The sequence below is a fragment of the Amborella trichopoda genome, chromosome 12, assembly GCF_054954075.1.
Source record: "Amborella trichopoda isolate Santa Cruz 75 chromosome 12, AtrichopodaSantaCruz75HAP2 v2.0, whole genome shotgun sequence".
Classification (NCBI taxonomy): Eukaryota; Viridiplantae; Streptophyta; class Magnoliopsida; order Amborellales; family Amborellaceae; genus Amborella; species Amborella trichopoda.
Window position 1 is genome coordinate 1,078,174 of NC_142347.1, and position 14,747 is coordinate 1,092,920.

Consider the following 14,747-nt stretch of genomic DNA (forward strand, 5'->3'; position numbering starts at 1 on the left):
ATTCGGCGGTTTAGATTTTAGTGATCCCTTGGAATATCTATTATCCAATTAAGTTGGACCGGTGTGCCGGCTTGTGGCGTGCGGGTTTGCTTGCATAGCAACCAATGATTTTCTTAGAGACAACACGATCAGGGCCGGCAACGGGACAGGGTTGGGCCGTGTCACCCTTGGCCTCAGCCCGGCCCTAGTCCCCAAAGGATTGGTCTAGGATGGACCTGGCCCTAACGGGGCCAAAGAGCTGGCCTATGGCCCAATGATGGCTGGGGCCAGCCCAAATAAAATCAACAAAAAATACAAGGAAAAGAAAGAAAGAAGCTGGTCAGGTTGGCCTTGGCCTTGCCCCGCCCTACCATTGGGCTGTGATAGCTAGGCCCTGACTTGGCCCTCAAGCTACATTTTGCGGTCTATGCCTTAGGCTTTTAGGGCTGGACTGACAGGGATGGGCTGGGCTACGGGCCCATTGCCACCCCTGAAAAGAAACATTTGTGAGCTTTGAAATATCTAGACACGGTTATTGGAATTGATGGTCAGATTAACTCCCTGGTGGGGGAGTTGATTTGGAGTATTTTTTATGCTCCAAATCGTTTTCATTTTAATTTGATCTTACAGAATGATATTCATTGGAGGTTTTAGTGTCAAATCAATCTGCTTTAACATTTTAGAGAAATGTTTACCGAGGAATATGGATGTATCACAGTTTAGATTAGATGTATCTAAAATTTGATGCTTTCAAGAGTCTCATGTAAAATCACATTTCCAATGAAAATGCCATAAAGGAAAGCAACTCAATCGTGTGAATTTCCTAATGAATACGATAATTTGTTTTACACAGGGTCCTTCCTGGAGCACAGGCCATTTTCAATCTTTTTTTGCAGGGTTAAATATGGTGCTGACTTACTTGATAATACATGTTTTTGCTCCCGAAAAAAAAAAAAAAAAAAAAAAAGAAGAAAAAATCTCATTTGCGTTTCAGCATTTTGAAAAATGGAAATTTTTTTTTTTCACAGTGGCCTTTCAGCCTTTATGCTACATTAGTGAGATTACTTGATTACAACAACGATTCAATTGAGAGGGCCTGAGAGAAATAGTCCTTTTGTCCCATGATGTGTACTTACTTGTCTCCTTATTGGGTTTTGTTATTATGTAGTATGATTGTTTCTTGGGACAAAAGGTTTTTCTGGCACCCAGTCTATCATCAAGTTCATTTTGATATGGTTTGAACCTCCTTCAAACTACACAAAGTAAGATTCTCTCTCCCCTCCCTCCTTCCCTACTGAAAAAGAACTCAACTCATCTTGGGGCAATATATTGATGCTGCCTTTCCTATCTTTGGCTTTTCCCCACAGAACAGCATAAAGCCCAACAATTATCACAATCATTCCTACAGCACTGCACAACACAAAAATCTAGACTTACTCAACCTCTAAGCTGAAAATGCAGTTACAAAGCTCCTTCAAATGGTTTCAAAAGGGGGAAACTTTTTATATGTCGCAACACACATAATTTATACGCGTTTAAAGGCATGTAGCAGTTCGATCTTAGCGGGACAGCTTGGAGTGGATCGAGAACAAGATCACAGGCTTGGGGCATGCAGTATTTTTCAAACCATTCCTTCCCCACTATCATTTAATATCAAATGGAAAGATGCCTTTGAACACATAAATTTATTTCTGCCGTGACACACATGAAACTCACCCTCCAAAAGGACTCGTAAAGACTCACAAAGTGAATGTATGAGAGGAATTGGAAAATTGCTATTGAGAAAAACAATGAACACTCGATAAATTGCTTTGTGAAATGCTTACCTCCCGACATGGAGATCAACATGGAGAAAGATAGGCTCCAAAATAGCAGTTATGACCGAGCTTAAAGGGAAGAAAGCAGCTGCAAAGATGGGGCCTCTCTTCTTGATACACCAGCTTTGAATAAAGAATGCTATCGCCGAGCAGAAAACACCCTGCATTCATTAAATGTCAATTACATAGAAGGGGTTCTTCTCCAAAGCACCCTGCATTCTTGAAATGTCAAGGGGTTCTTCTCCAAAGATTTATGCACAATGGAGGAGTATAAGTAAGAAATTCATATGATTATAACTCCAAAGAAGAAGTAAAAGAAGTCCTTGTAATGAAGGAGTATGTTAAATATAGGATTGGATACCATATGACTGTTATCTTTGGTATAAGAAGAATTCACCTTCAGCTGTCAAATGAAATTGGGCGGCATGGGATGTGCCACTGATCGTGTTTAAATTCTAAGAACATTTCTATCAAAGTTTTCATATAAAAAAAAAAAAAAAAAAAAATCGATCAAACTTTATGTCGAGGCAATCATTTACTTTTAGTACAAAAATGTCACAATCGCCCCTGAAACATTGTATGCAAAATTGGACAAGTAGGCAATATCATTTCCTCATAAATACTCTCAAACTTTAGAGATGGTCAGTGCACACTCCTAACTATCCAATTTAACATGTGATAACTAAGGGTGATTATGAACTTTTCATATATATATATATATATATATATATATATATATATATATATAAATAAAGGCAATTAAAAGTTGAAAATGACCAATGCATCTTTTAATAGTTTTAAAAGTAAATGGAAAGTCGCAATTAGATCCCCACTTTAATGGTAGTTTTAGTATAAAAGCATTCATAACACAAGCAGTATCAAATTTGTTAGACGTGGCCAAAAACACAAGCAAGTTGGTCGAGTCCGGTCGGGTCCATACATATTGACTAAATGAAGTCTAAAAAGAAGATGACTAAACATGGAAATGAAGTAAAAAAGACAAATAAAACTTAGAAATTACCGAAGTACAGTTGCATTTTAAAGTAATGGAAAGTCACAATCAGGAAATGTGGAATTTAACCCAAAAAGCTAGCACCATGAAGCATCGGAAGAACTAGGGCTGCAAAATGGATCGGGTTTGGGTGACTAAATGAAGGCAAAAAAGGAAGAAAACTAAACGAATTCATATGTGATTAAGCCGAGGAAAAGATCCTTGCACTGTAGATATATGTGAGAAGTCTGAAATTCCAGGCCAGTCTCCAGGCTGCCGCAGATCTTTCAAAGCCAACAGCAACCACACTGCACTGAACCGTACTCACGAGCAACATGAGTGCAGTCAAGGAGAGCTGAGCAGGGCAATCCTTGAAAACCCAGGCCTGTAAAAAATTATACAAAGAGAGAACGTGAGAGAAGAGAAAATAGGGAGGAAGATTTGCAGTAGTAAAAGCTTTGAATAAGAGAGTGGTCGTAGTGTTTAAAAACTTGGTGAGTCCGACTGAGACTCCTATGAGTTAATCGAAACTGGAAAAATAGTACGGCTTTGCCAAGCCTACTTGAGACTTGCCTGAGTCCCTAGGCTCCGACATTCCCAAATCCTTGTTTTTAAAACACTTAAAGCCACACACAAAGAAACACTTAAAAGAGTGGTCGGTACCTGGTAACTTATCCATGCAGAATAAGAAGTAACACTTATTATGAGCAAAATTATGCCCAAGGTTAAGTTTTTTTTGGTATCAATGAGTGATTTTGCTCCCAAAATATCAGAAAGAGATTTTGACGTCTTGAGATAGTGAAAGAATTCAACAGTAGGACCCTTGATGAATGTCATGATCATGGCACCTCCTACGCATATAATGGTGCCAATGACCTTTGCTTGACCCCTAGGGCTCTTGATATTTGCACGCTCCAATCTGAAAAAGCAAAGTAGAAATAGAAGCTTTTGAGTCAGTAGTTGAAAATCAGGGAACCTACCTGGAATCCCCTTAGTCCGGTAGGACGAATTCTAGTTCCATATGGTTCTGAGCTAGGGAATAGTCAGACTTGTTCCTGTGTCCCTGCATTACCTTTCTAATTTTATTTTTTATTTTTTATTTTTATTTTCACCATTTAGGCTAACTCACTCGGATTTGGCAAGCCTACACAGGAATATAGAGTGTTGGAATCGGTGCCCGGTTTTTGTTTCTTGAGCAATGGCAAAGAGAAAAAGAAACAAAATAAGGCATGAGATGTGAAGTTAACCTCAGGACACAAGCCATGACAAAGGCGATTGCAGGGATGAGATTCGTTGTGGTGGCAGCATAAGTTGAAGTGGTGTAATCAATGCCTGAGAAATACAGAATCTGTTCTAGTGTGATCCTGCAAGTTCACCAAATACAACTATATAACAAAGTGTTCCTTGCACAAGTATGATGATATAGAGCGGAAATAGGGTCCTTACCCTAAAAGAGCTAGCACGAAGATGTGAAACAAAGATTTGAAGTCCAGGGGAGGCATTCTTTTCCTGTAAAATCCCACTCAAAATAACAAAAGAAACAAATAAAGAAACGATGCAATTGGCATATGGATGCATATGTAGGTGTAGAGGTAAGGTGCACCTTCAAAGTTTATCATGGTACATAATTTTGATATAAAATGTTCTTAGTTCTATCTCAAAATCTATTTTTATATCTAAATATAAAATTTTAAATTTAAAAAATGATTAAAATTAAGTAGATCTATAAATATATGAAAAAACTTGAAAATGGATGGTGTAGATAATATGTTGTAAAATGCACTATTTTTGAGACTTAAAATCTTTTTATTGTTCATAGTCATACATCTCGATGTCGAGATGATCAATCAAAAGGTTTTTCAACATTAAAACTACTTTTTTGATAGATTTTTGAGGTGCATCCGTAGTTCTACATTATAAGACTTCATGCTTATATTTTCCATAAAGAAGCGTAAGGCAAGCTAGTATAAAGAGGAAGAGTTTGAGAGAGAGAGTGTTCAACAACATGGCAACTTGTCTGGTCGGACATGGACCTGGACACAAAAATATATTATGGGACCCAAACCTAGACCTTGACCTGATTGAACCTGAAGTCACCGTACTTGGATTTGGACCAAAAAATATAATTTGAGATCCAGAATTTATGTGGTCGTCACCGTCAGAGCAGTCCAGAAATATAATTGAAAGTAATCATCACAACCTCTCTGCACTAAAAATATCTCTCTAAGTATCTCTGCAACTCTCTCTCTACAAAAACCATAATTTCTCTCTCCAAAAAAAAATCTAGGCAAAACGATTACCAACATTAAACTGTAACTTTCTATGTATCCGCACTTGAACTACATTTTAAGTCCTAGGTTGAAGACCATTTTTTTTCATGCATGCGAGAACCCAAAAATAGGTTTAGTCCTAGGGTGAAGTCCATTTTTTCTCGTGCATGCGAGAACCCAAAAGTAGGTTTACACAGGAACATGAACCTGTTCTAGAGGGAGAGAGGGAGTTTTTTTTAGCAATTTATGTACCGAAATAAAATAAAAAAAGATAAAAAATGGGTCAATTTTAGCCATCAGACCGGTTTTAATTTCTTTTTGTTTTTTTAGTTTTTCTCGATTGTCTGAGCCATGTTTTGTGACGGTTCACGACCGGTTTGAGATTTCTATCCTCGAATCACCTACATTGTGGTGTTACAAGTCCTTTTGTAAAATAACTAAAGTACATTTCTTAACTTTTTACTCAAAAAATACTATTTTTAGAGATTTTTAATGAATTTTTGATGCCAAAACCGATCGATTTTTTAATTAAAACTGGCTGATTCTTTTATCTGGATCGCCGATCTACCGATATGACATAATTTTTAAAATGGCCCATCCGGGTCACTCATCAGTTTTTTTAAACCTGCATGTGTTTTTTTACAATGAGAGAGATTTTTAAGCATGAGAGAGTGCATGTTGAGGACAACCGTTTAGAGAGAGAGCATCTTGAGGAGCAGTAAAGACAGGAAAAGTGGGAGATGGAGATGGAGAGGAGAGGAATACATGGAGTTGATACCTGTCCAGGAAGAAAGCAAGTGGGACAATGGCGAGAGTGGCCGCAGCCTGTCTGTAAGTTACGAACACATAGCGATTCATGCCATGCTCCAATGCAGCTTTGATGAGTATATACATAACCCCAGCAGACGAGTTAAAAACCAGTTGAGAAAGAACAGGCCCATATCCTCCCACTCCCATCTCTTTCTCTCTCCTAAAACATACACACTCTCTCTCTCTCTCTCTAAATACACCTCTTTCACTCTCTTTGAATGCTCAGATCGAGTTTTGGTACTATCTGGTTCTCATTTTATAGGCTCGCAACATTCTCTCCATGTACCCAAAACCCGCTATGGGTTAGATTTCCATTTCCACAGACGCATTAAAAAACCTCTGGTTATTTCTAAAATGAGGTAAGGTCTGTATTCCCCACTTAATTACCAAAATAAAAAAAAGCTCTTGCATGGGCCTACCCATTTTGTGTAGAAATTTCGTTTTTTTTTTCTCTTTTTAAACTCTCTCTCTAAATGGCCCTTTTTCTCTCTCTTTGAATTCTCTTGGTATTGGGGGTGATTTCTATAAGGTTGTAACCATAAACAATTCAATTAAAGCGCATATCCAATTTTATCTAATTTTAGTATAAAAAATTATTAGGATTATTTAATTATAAAATTTGAATATCTAAAACTCCAAGAATGTTAAAATCAAGTAGATATATAAACATATGACAATCTCGAAAATAGATGGTCTAGATAATGTGTTGTAAGATGCACCATTTTTAAAACTCAAATTTTTTTTTTATATATTCATATAACTCGATATCGAGATGATCAATTAGAGGGTTTTTTAACCTTAAAACAATATTTTTCAATGGATATATTTTAAAGTTGCAACCTTATAAAAACTTTTTCCTTTCTAAAACCTCTCTCTAAATATCCGTGTTTCACTGTCTTGGAATTAACATCTTAAGAAAAATCGAACCGCATCAGTTAATCGGACATGGGGCTGGATAACTGCTTCTAATCAGTAAACCACTAACCAGACAAGTCTCAAGTGGTAAAAAAAGTGTTAAAAAAGTCTAATAGAATATGAAAAATATATTTAAAACATGATTAAACACATCCAAATGAAATTGAAAATTAATAAAAAAAATTGATTTTAAAGAATATATTTATGTTCAAAGGTATTTTTGTAATTTTTTTAAAAAGATAGAAAAAACGTAAAAATAAATATTAATGGTCAAAACAATTTTCAATCTTTATCAAAATGATTAAAAATAAAATATATTACAAATAAAATCCCTTATTTAATATTTATATAATATTGTTTTAAAATACCAAATCGGTTTACCAAAACTGGTCGAAACTAAAACTAACTGACCAGTGGTCAGTACTGATTTAACCGAGTGATTAAAATTTAAATTGCTTGATTTTTCCTCCGCAACAAACTCTTATGTACAAAGCATCAGATAGCTCTTGCATTACTACGGCCTGACCGTTTCGAAAAGAAGTTTCGTATTTGTCTTTTTTTAAAAATATATTATAATACTATTTGGCTTTAAAAATAGGAGGAAAACGTTTATATAAGGCTGCAATCTTACCTTTACAGCTACGGATGCACCTTAAAAATCTATTGAAAAAATAGTTTTAATGTTGAAAAACCCTTTGATTGATCATTTCGACATCGAGATGTATGGCCATGAAAAATAAAAATATTTTAAGTCTAAAAAATAATGTATTTTACAACATATTGTCTACACCGTCTATTTTCAAGATTTTCATATTTATATAGATCTACTTCATTTTAACTATTTTTGAAATTTAAAATTTTATAATTAGATATAAAAATAGATTTTGAGATAATCCTAAAGACATTTTACATCAAAATTATATACCATGATAAAATTTGAACGTGCACCTTATGTCTATAGCAACGGATGTGTCCGTATGCCAACTCTAAACTTAAAAATAAGTGTTTATATATATAAAAGATCTATACCATTTTTTAAATTTGAATTTTATTTTCAGTGTTAGAAATTGATTTTAAAGCTATCATAGAGATTTCGGTAGTCGAAAGTATTTTTCAAAAAAGGATTCGAATAGCCCGGCCCGGGCCCGACGCCAGCCCTACATTGCAACCCCCCTCAGTCTCTCTTTATTGTCTTTATTCTTTGATTCCTTCCTCGGACTTCGTTTTGTGTCACTACATTATCAATTTTCAAACCACGTGACACATCAGCTGCGATCTGGGTGGCGCGTGGCGCCCGCCATTAATGAACTTAGTTTTTGACGGTTTAAATGCAACAAATAAATTGAGTAGTTTTATTTATTAATTTCATCTGTAAATGAGTTCGATATTTTTTTACAAACTTTTTATATGATTAGTACAAGTCATGCAATTTGACATCAAAGGGATAAGAGTAGTTGTGATATTTTTATAATAAATAAAAATGTTTTCATTGTATGCCAAAATTTGAAATTTTGGTAATTTAAATCGAGAATTAACGATGGCGATCCGGTTCCTATCATATATAAAGAACCGGTCAGATCTCAATCAGCCGGTCAGTCCAAAATCAATTATGAACCAACCAAATTTTAATCTATCAGTCCAAAATCAATTATGTACCAACCAAATTTTAATCAGAAACAATTAGGGCTCGTTTGGATAGGAGGAAATTAGGAATATAAGATACTTGAAATCCTAAAAAAACCTATAGATTTTCAATATCAATGATTTTTATCATGGATTCCCCAAATCTCTTGCTTGGATAAACTATACAAAATCAATGGATTCCTTGCAATCACTTCCATGTCCATTGTTTGGGAACAATACTTGATACAATTTCTCAATCTAAATTTTTTATATGTTTTCTCTATCTAAAACTCAAAATTTGGGATAATGTATCTAATTTTTTTTTGAGATAACTTCTCTCACTAAAATTTGTATGGTTTCTCTCTCTAAAATTTAATATACTTTCTATCTAAAATTTTTGATATGGTTTCTCTCTCTAAAATTTAATATACTTTCTATCCAAAATTTTTAAATTTGAAACTGTTTATCAAAATATTTTGAGATAATTTCCCTCTCTAAAATTTTTACGTGGCTTACTCTCCTCTAAAATTAAATATAGTTTCTCTTTATAAAATTTTAAGATACTCTTTCTCTAAAACTTAAAACTTGAGATAGTTCACCTCTTTAAAATCTTGAAATAGTTTATCTCTTTAAAATTTGATAGTGTCTCTCTAAAATTTGATATACTTTCTCTCTCTAAAACTTAAATTTTGAAATAGTTTCTCTTTAATTTTTTTTGAGATAGTTTCTTTCTAAAAATTTCATGTGCTGTCTCTATCTAAAAATTGATATAGTTTATCTTTCTAAAATTTTAAAATACTTTCTCTCTAAAACATAAATTTTACAATAGTTTCTCTCTCCAAAAATTTTGAGATAGTTTCTATCTCTAAATATTTTTAGGTAGTTTCTCTCTCTAAAATTTGATATAATTTGTATGTTTAAAATTTTAATAAAATTTTTCTCTCTTAAATTCCAAATTTGATATAGTTTCTCTCTCTAAAAAATGAGATATTTCTCTCTCGAATTTTTTTGGTAGTTTCTCTTTCTAGAATTTATAATAATTTCTCTCTACAAGTTTAAAAATACTCTCTCTCTACAATGTTAAGAATACTTTATCTATCTAAAACTTAAGAGTTGATATAGTTTCTCTCTCTAAAAATATGAGATTATTTCTCTCTCTAAAAGTTTTGAAATTGTTTCTCCCATAGTTTCTCTCTAAAACTTAAAATTTGAGATATTTTCTCTCTAAAATTTTGTGATAGTTTATCTTTCTAAAAGTTTTGGTACTTTCTCTCTCCAAAATATTAACATAGTTTCTCTTTCTAAAAGTTAAAATTTAAGATATTTTCTCTCTCTAAAATTTTGAGATAGTTAATTTCTCTAAAAATTTTGAAATAGTTCATCTCTCTAAAATTTTAACATACTTTCTCTCTCTAGAATTTTAACATATTTTCTCTCTCTAAAAGTTAAAATTTTAGATAGTTTATCTCTAAAATTTTTCAATAGTTCAACTCTAATATTTTAACTTACTTTCTCTATCTAAAAGTTAAAATTTGAGATAGTTTCTCTCTCCAAAAAATTTCAAATAGTTTATCTCTTTAAAAGATTTAGGTATTTTTTTTCTCTAAAATTTGCATATCTACCAAATGCTCCCTATGTTAGCCAATGATTGTAGCAATCAAAACACTGGATTTTGGCAAAATCCAAGATATTAGGAATCCATGCTTTAAAATCCATATACCCAAACAGGCTCTTATGAATTTTTTTTATTTTTTGAAATATTGTAAATTGAGGGGCAACAGCCTTAGTTTTTAATACTAAAAAGATGATACTTATTGATGGGGTAATGATTAAGTCAACATACAAATGCATCCCGTAGCTGTTGCGGTAAGGTGCACCTTAAAATTTTATCATGGTATATAATTTTGATGTAAAATGTTCTTAGGATTATCTCAAAATCTATTTATATATCTAATTATAAAATTTAAAATTTCAAAAATGATTAAAATGAAGTAGATCTATAAACATATGAAAATCTTGAAAATGGACAATGTAGATAGTATGTTGTAAAATGCATTATTTTTTAGACTTAAAATCTTTTTATTTTTCATGGTCATACATTTCGATAAAAGGGTTTTTCAACATTAAAACTACCTTTTCTGATAGATTTTTGAGGTGCATATGTAATTTATGTAGTTCTACATATAAGATTGCAACCTTATATAAACCTTTTCCGTCATTAAATGGGGCATGGGTGATTAAATAAAGGTATTAAATGATGGGTTAAATGTGAAGTTTACGAGTGATTAAATGGGGGTCAAAGGGTGATTAAATATGGGGAATTAAATATGGGGTCTAAGAGAAATTAAACGGGGTTGGTAGAATAAATTTTGAGGTAAATATACGGGATATTAAATAGGGCGGGGAATAAAATTTGAGGTAAATAGTGAAATATAATAAGTTTGTCAAAAAAAATAAAAATAAAATTTTTTTTGAGGTAAATAATAGTAACTCATGTAAGCATAAATTACCTATGTGCTTTTTATTTTCATTAACACATGATTATAAATTCATATTTTTAGCCATAAGCAAACTACATTTATTTAATAATTTATTTATATTTAAATTACATAAATTCATATTTTAAGCCATAAGCAAACTGTATTTTATTTTATTAATTTATTTATATTTAAATTATATAATGTATTATTTTTTTGTTATAGTTGTACATAATATTTTTTAAAATTAGAGATATTATAAGACACTTATTTGTATGGTGAAATTATTATAAAATATATAGTAATAATTCTAATTTTAGTATATACCATTATAGTTGATTAGGTTGTGATAATTTTGAATAAGTAGAGAGAATTAATAAATATTTGATGTGATACTAATTTTACTTTATAAAATTATTATTTATTATTTTTTTTAATTTTAGAATATAGAAGAGTTTTTTTTACTATTTTTTAATCATGTTTAATGTAATATCACAATATTTATTATAATTAATTATTATACAGACATCCGAATAGGAAAATAATGTCTCAATATTCACGTATTTTTGTAGAATAACAGAAGTCCATAATATAAAAACCTCAAACTTTTTTCGAAACTAAAAAACACTATTTTGCAAAAGGAGCGGTTTCTATAGAGCCGAGGCTGTAAACAATCAAATTAGAGCCCACCTTCAAATGGTGTTGAGAAATATGATTTCAATATTGAAAAGTTTTGCGATAGCATTAAATTATATTTTGATATTAGGTATAAAATTGAAAGCTTAAAAAAATAGTGTAGATCAAGCAGATCTATGAAAACTTGAAAATATTGAAAATTGACGGTTGAAAAATTAGTTATAAGATGCATTATTTCCAAAACTCGAAATCCATTTTTTCTCATGCGCATGCATCTTGATGTCGAGATGATCAATTTGATGATATTTGGGCATCAAAACAACCTATTCTAGTGAAATTTTTGAGTAGGATCTAATTTGATTGTTTAGAGCCTAGGCACTATATAAAATTTTCCCTTTTGTAAAATGACTAAACTACATAATATAACAACCCCAAAAATTTTACTTAAAAAATACTATTTTTAGAGATATTTAATGATTTTTTGATGCCAAAACCACCCTATCTTTTTACTCAAAAAATATTATTTTAAAGATTTTTTGAAGCCAAAACCGGCTGATTCTTTTATCCGGATCGCTAATCTACTCATACGACATGACTTTTAAAAGGCTACAGTTGGCATACGTACGCATCTGTAGGTGTAGAGGTAAGGTGCACCTTCAAATTTTATCATGGTATATAAGTTTGATGTGAAATATTGTCAAGATTATCTTAAAATTTATTTTTATATGTAATTATAAAATTTTAAATTTAAAAAATGGTTAAAATCAAGTAGATCTATAAAACACATGAAAATCTTGAAAATTGAAATCTTGAAAATGAATTGTCTAAATAATATGTTATAAAATGCACTATTTCTAAGACTTAAATCTTTTTATTTTTCATAGTCATATATTTCGATGTCGAGATGAGCAATCAAAAGGTTTTTCAATATTAAAAATATCTTTTCCAATAGAGGTAAGGTTGCAACCTTATATGAACTTTTTCCTATTTAAAATGGTCCATCCGGGTCACAAATCAGTTTTTTTAAACTTGTATGCCATCTATGCGTTTTTTACAATGAGAGAGCTTTTTAAGCATCAGAGTGCATGTCGAGGACAACTGTTGAGAGAGAGAGAGCATCTTGAGGAGCAGTAAAGACAGGAAAAGTAGGAGATGGAGAGGAGAGGAATACATGGAGTTGGTAACTGTCCAGGAAGAAAGCAAGTGAGGCATGGCGAGATTGGCCGCAGCCTGTCTGTAAATTACGAACACGTAGCGATGCATGCCATGATCGAATGCAGCTTTGATGAGTATAGACATAGCCCCAGCAGACGAGTAAAAAACCAGTTGAGAAAGAGCAGGGCCATATCCTCCCACTCCCACATCTCTCTCTCTCTCTCTAAAAACACACACACACACTCTCTCTCTCTCTAAATTTCACTCTCTTTGAATGATCAGCTGGAGTTTTAGAGAAAGAGAAGATGCCTTTCCTACTATCTCGTTCTCGTTCCCATTTTATAGGCCCGCAACAAACTCTCCATGTACCCAAAAAACCGCTATCCGTTTAGGTTTCCATTCTGACATATTAAAAAATCGCTTACCTATTTTTAAAATAAGGTAGGGTCTGTATTCCGCCTTCATCTCTACAAAAAAAAAAAAAAAAAAAAAAACTCTTGCACGTGCCTACCCATTTTGTGTAGAAATTTCGTTTTTTTTATCTTTCTAAACTCTCTTTAAATATCCCTTTTTCTCTGTCTTTAAATTGTCTTTCTATAGGATGCGGTTTCTATTAGGTTGCAACCCTAAACAATTCAATTAAGGGGCACATTCAAATTTTACCATAACATATAATTTTAGTATAAAAAATTATTAGGATTATTTAACTATAAAATTTGAATATCTAATTATAAAATTTTAAATTCCAAAAATGTTAAAATCAAGTAGATCTATAAACATATGAAAATCTCAAAATAGACGGTCTAGATAATGTGTTGCAAGTTGCACTATTTCTAGGACTCAATTTTCTTTTTTTTTCATATTCATACATCTCGATATCAAGATGATCAATTAGAGGGTTTCTCAACATTTAAACCATCTTTTTCGATGGATTTTTGAGGTGCATCTTTAATTCTATATTTTAAAGTTGCAACCTTATATAAACTTTCCCTTTCTAAAATCTCTCTCTAAATATCCCTCTTTCACCTTCTTGGAATTAGCATAGAAGGAAAAATCGAACCAAACTAGTTAACTGGACATAGGGTTGGATAACTGCTGCTAATCGGTAAACTAGTAACCCGACAAGTCACAGGCAGTAAAAAAAAGTGTTAAAAATAAAAATATGCAAAAAATATAATAGAATATGAAAAATATATTTGGAACATGATTAAACAAAGTACATCCAAATGAAGTTGAAAATTAATAAAAAAAATTGATTTTAAAGAATAGATTTATGCCCATTTTGAAAATTTCTAAAAAATATAAAAAAATATAAAAATCAATATTAATGGTCAAAACAATTTCCAATATTTTCTAAAACGATGAAAAATATTAAAAAATACATTACAAATAAAATCCCTTGTTTTTTAGTATTACATATATATATATATATATATATATATATATATATATATATATATATATATATATATATATATATATATATATATATATGTATATTTTTTTTTAAATACCAAGTCGATTCACCAAAACAAACTAGAACTGACCAGTGGCCGATTCCGATTTAATCGAAATATTAGAATTTTAACTGCCGTATTTTTCCTACATTGCTGGTAGCTCTCGCATTACTAGGGCCCAACGGTTTCGAGTAGAAGTTTCATATCTCTCTCTAAGTATCCTACTTTCTCTATTTTCGAATGCTCACCCCAAGTTGGAGTTTGGAGAAAGGGCAACAATCTCCCCCGTGTATAAAGCATGAGATAGCTCTCGCATTATTAGGGCTTACCTTGGCCTACCCATTTCGAGTCGAATCTTTGTTTTGTTTCGTTGTACTTGTGGGTGGCTATGAGGCTGTCATGTTTTTTTTTTTTTATCTTAATAATACATTTTAAGATTTATAACTAAAAAAATTTGTTAAAGAGAGAAGATGTCTTGATCTAACGGGTAGAAAATAACTACCGACCTCCCAGGAAAAGAGGGCTGCCTTCTTAGAGATTCCAGGAAGAAATCCACACCTTGAATAACGGCTTCCTCCTATCTCTCTATAACCAAGATTTCATGGTTATGGAGAGTG

General features: G+C 32.0%; 1 protein-coding gene across 2 annotated transcripts; it reads right to left on the minus strand.

The window, feature by feature from the left end:
* Window positions 1–975: 975 nt before the first annotated feature.
* On the minus strand, window positions 976–12,945 carry LOC18427475 (WAT1-related protein At2g39510). Of its 2 annotated transcripts, none has more exons than XM_088854620.1 (7): window positions 12,690–12,945; window positions 4,234–4,296; window positions 4,035–4,151; window positions 3,451–3,706; window positions 3,014–3,172; window positions 1,806–1,957; window positions 976–1,389 (listed from the first exon to the last, which is right to left on the minus strand). In XM_088854620.1, the coding sequence occupies exons 1-7, from the start codon at window positions 12,815–12,817 to the stop codon at window positions 1,233–1,235; spliced, it is 1,032 nt and encodes a 343-aa protein (XP_088710746.1). In that variant the 5' UTR covers window positions 12,818–12,945; the 3' UTR covers window positions 976–1,232. The 2 variants fall into 2 exon arrangements, with proteins under 2 accessions (XP_088710746.1, XP_088710745.1); XM_088854619.1 differs by lacking the exon at window positions 12,690–12,945 and adding an exon at window positions 5,836–6,218.
* Between the last annotated feature and the right edge of the window lie 1,802 nt (window positions 12,946–14,747).

Coding starts and splice junctions, on each gene's coding strand:
- LOC18427475 (XM_088854619.1), bottom strand. CDS start 6,014: ATGGGAGTGGGAGGATATGGGCCTGTTCTTTCTCAACTGGTTTTTAAC. Junction 3,173..3,450: donor CTGCATGGATAAGTTACCAG/GTACCGACCACT, acceptor AATTTTTTACAG/GCCTGGGTTTTCAAGGATTG. Junction 1,958..3,013: donor TTCTCACATATATCTACAGT/GCAAGGATCTTT, acceptor TAATGAATGCAG/GGTGTTTTCTGCTCGGCGAT.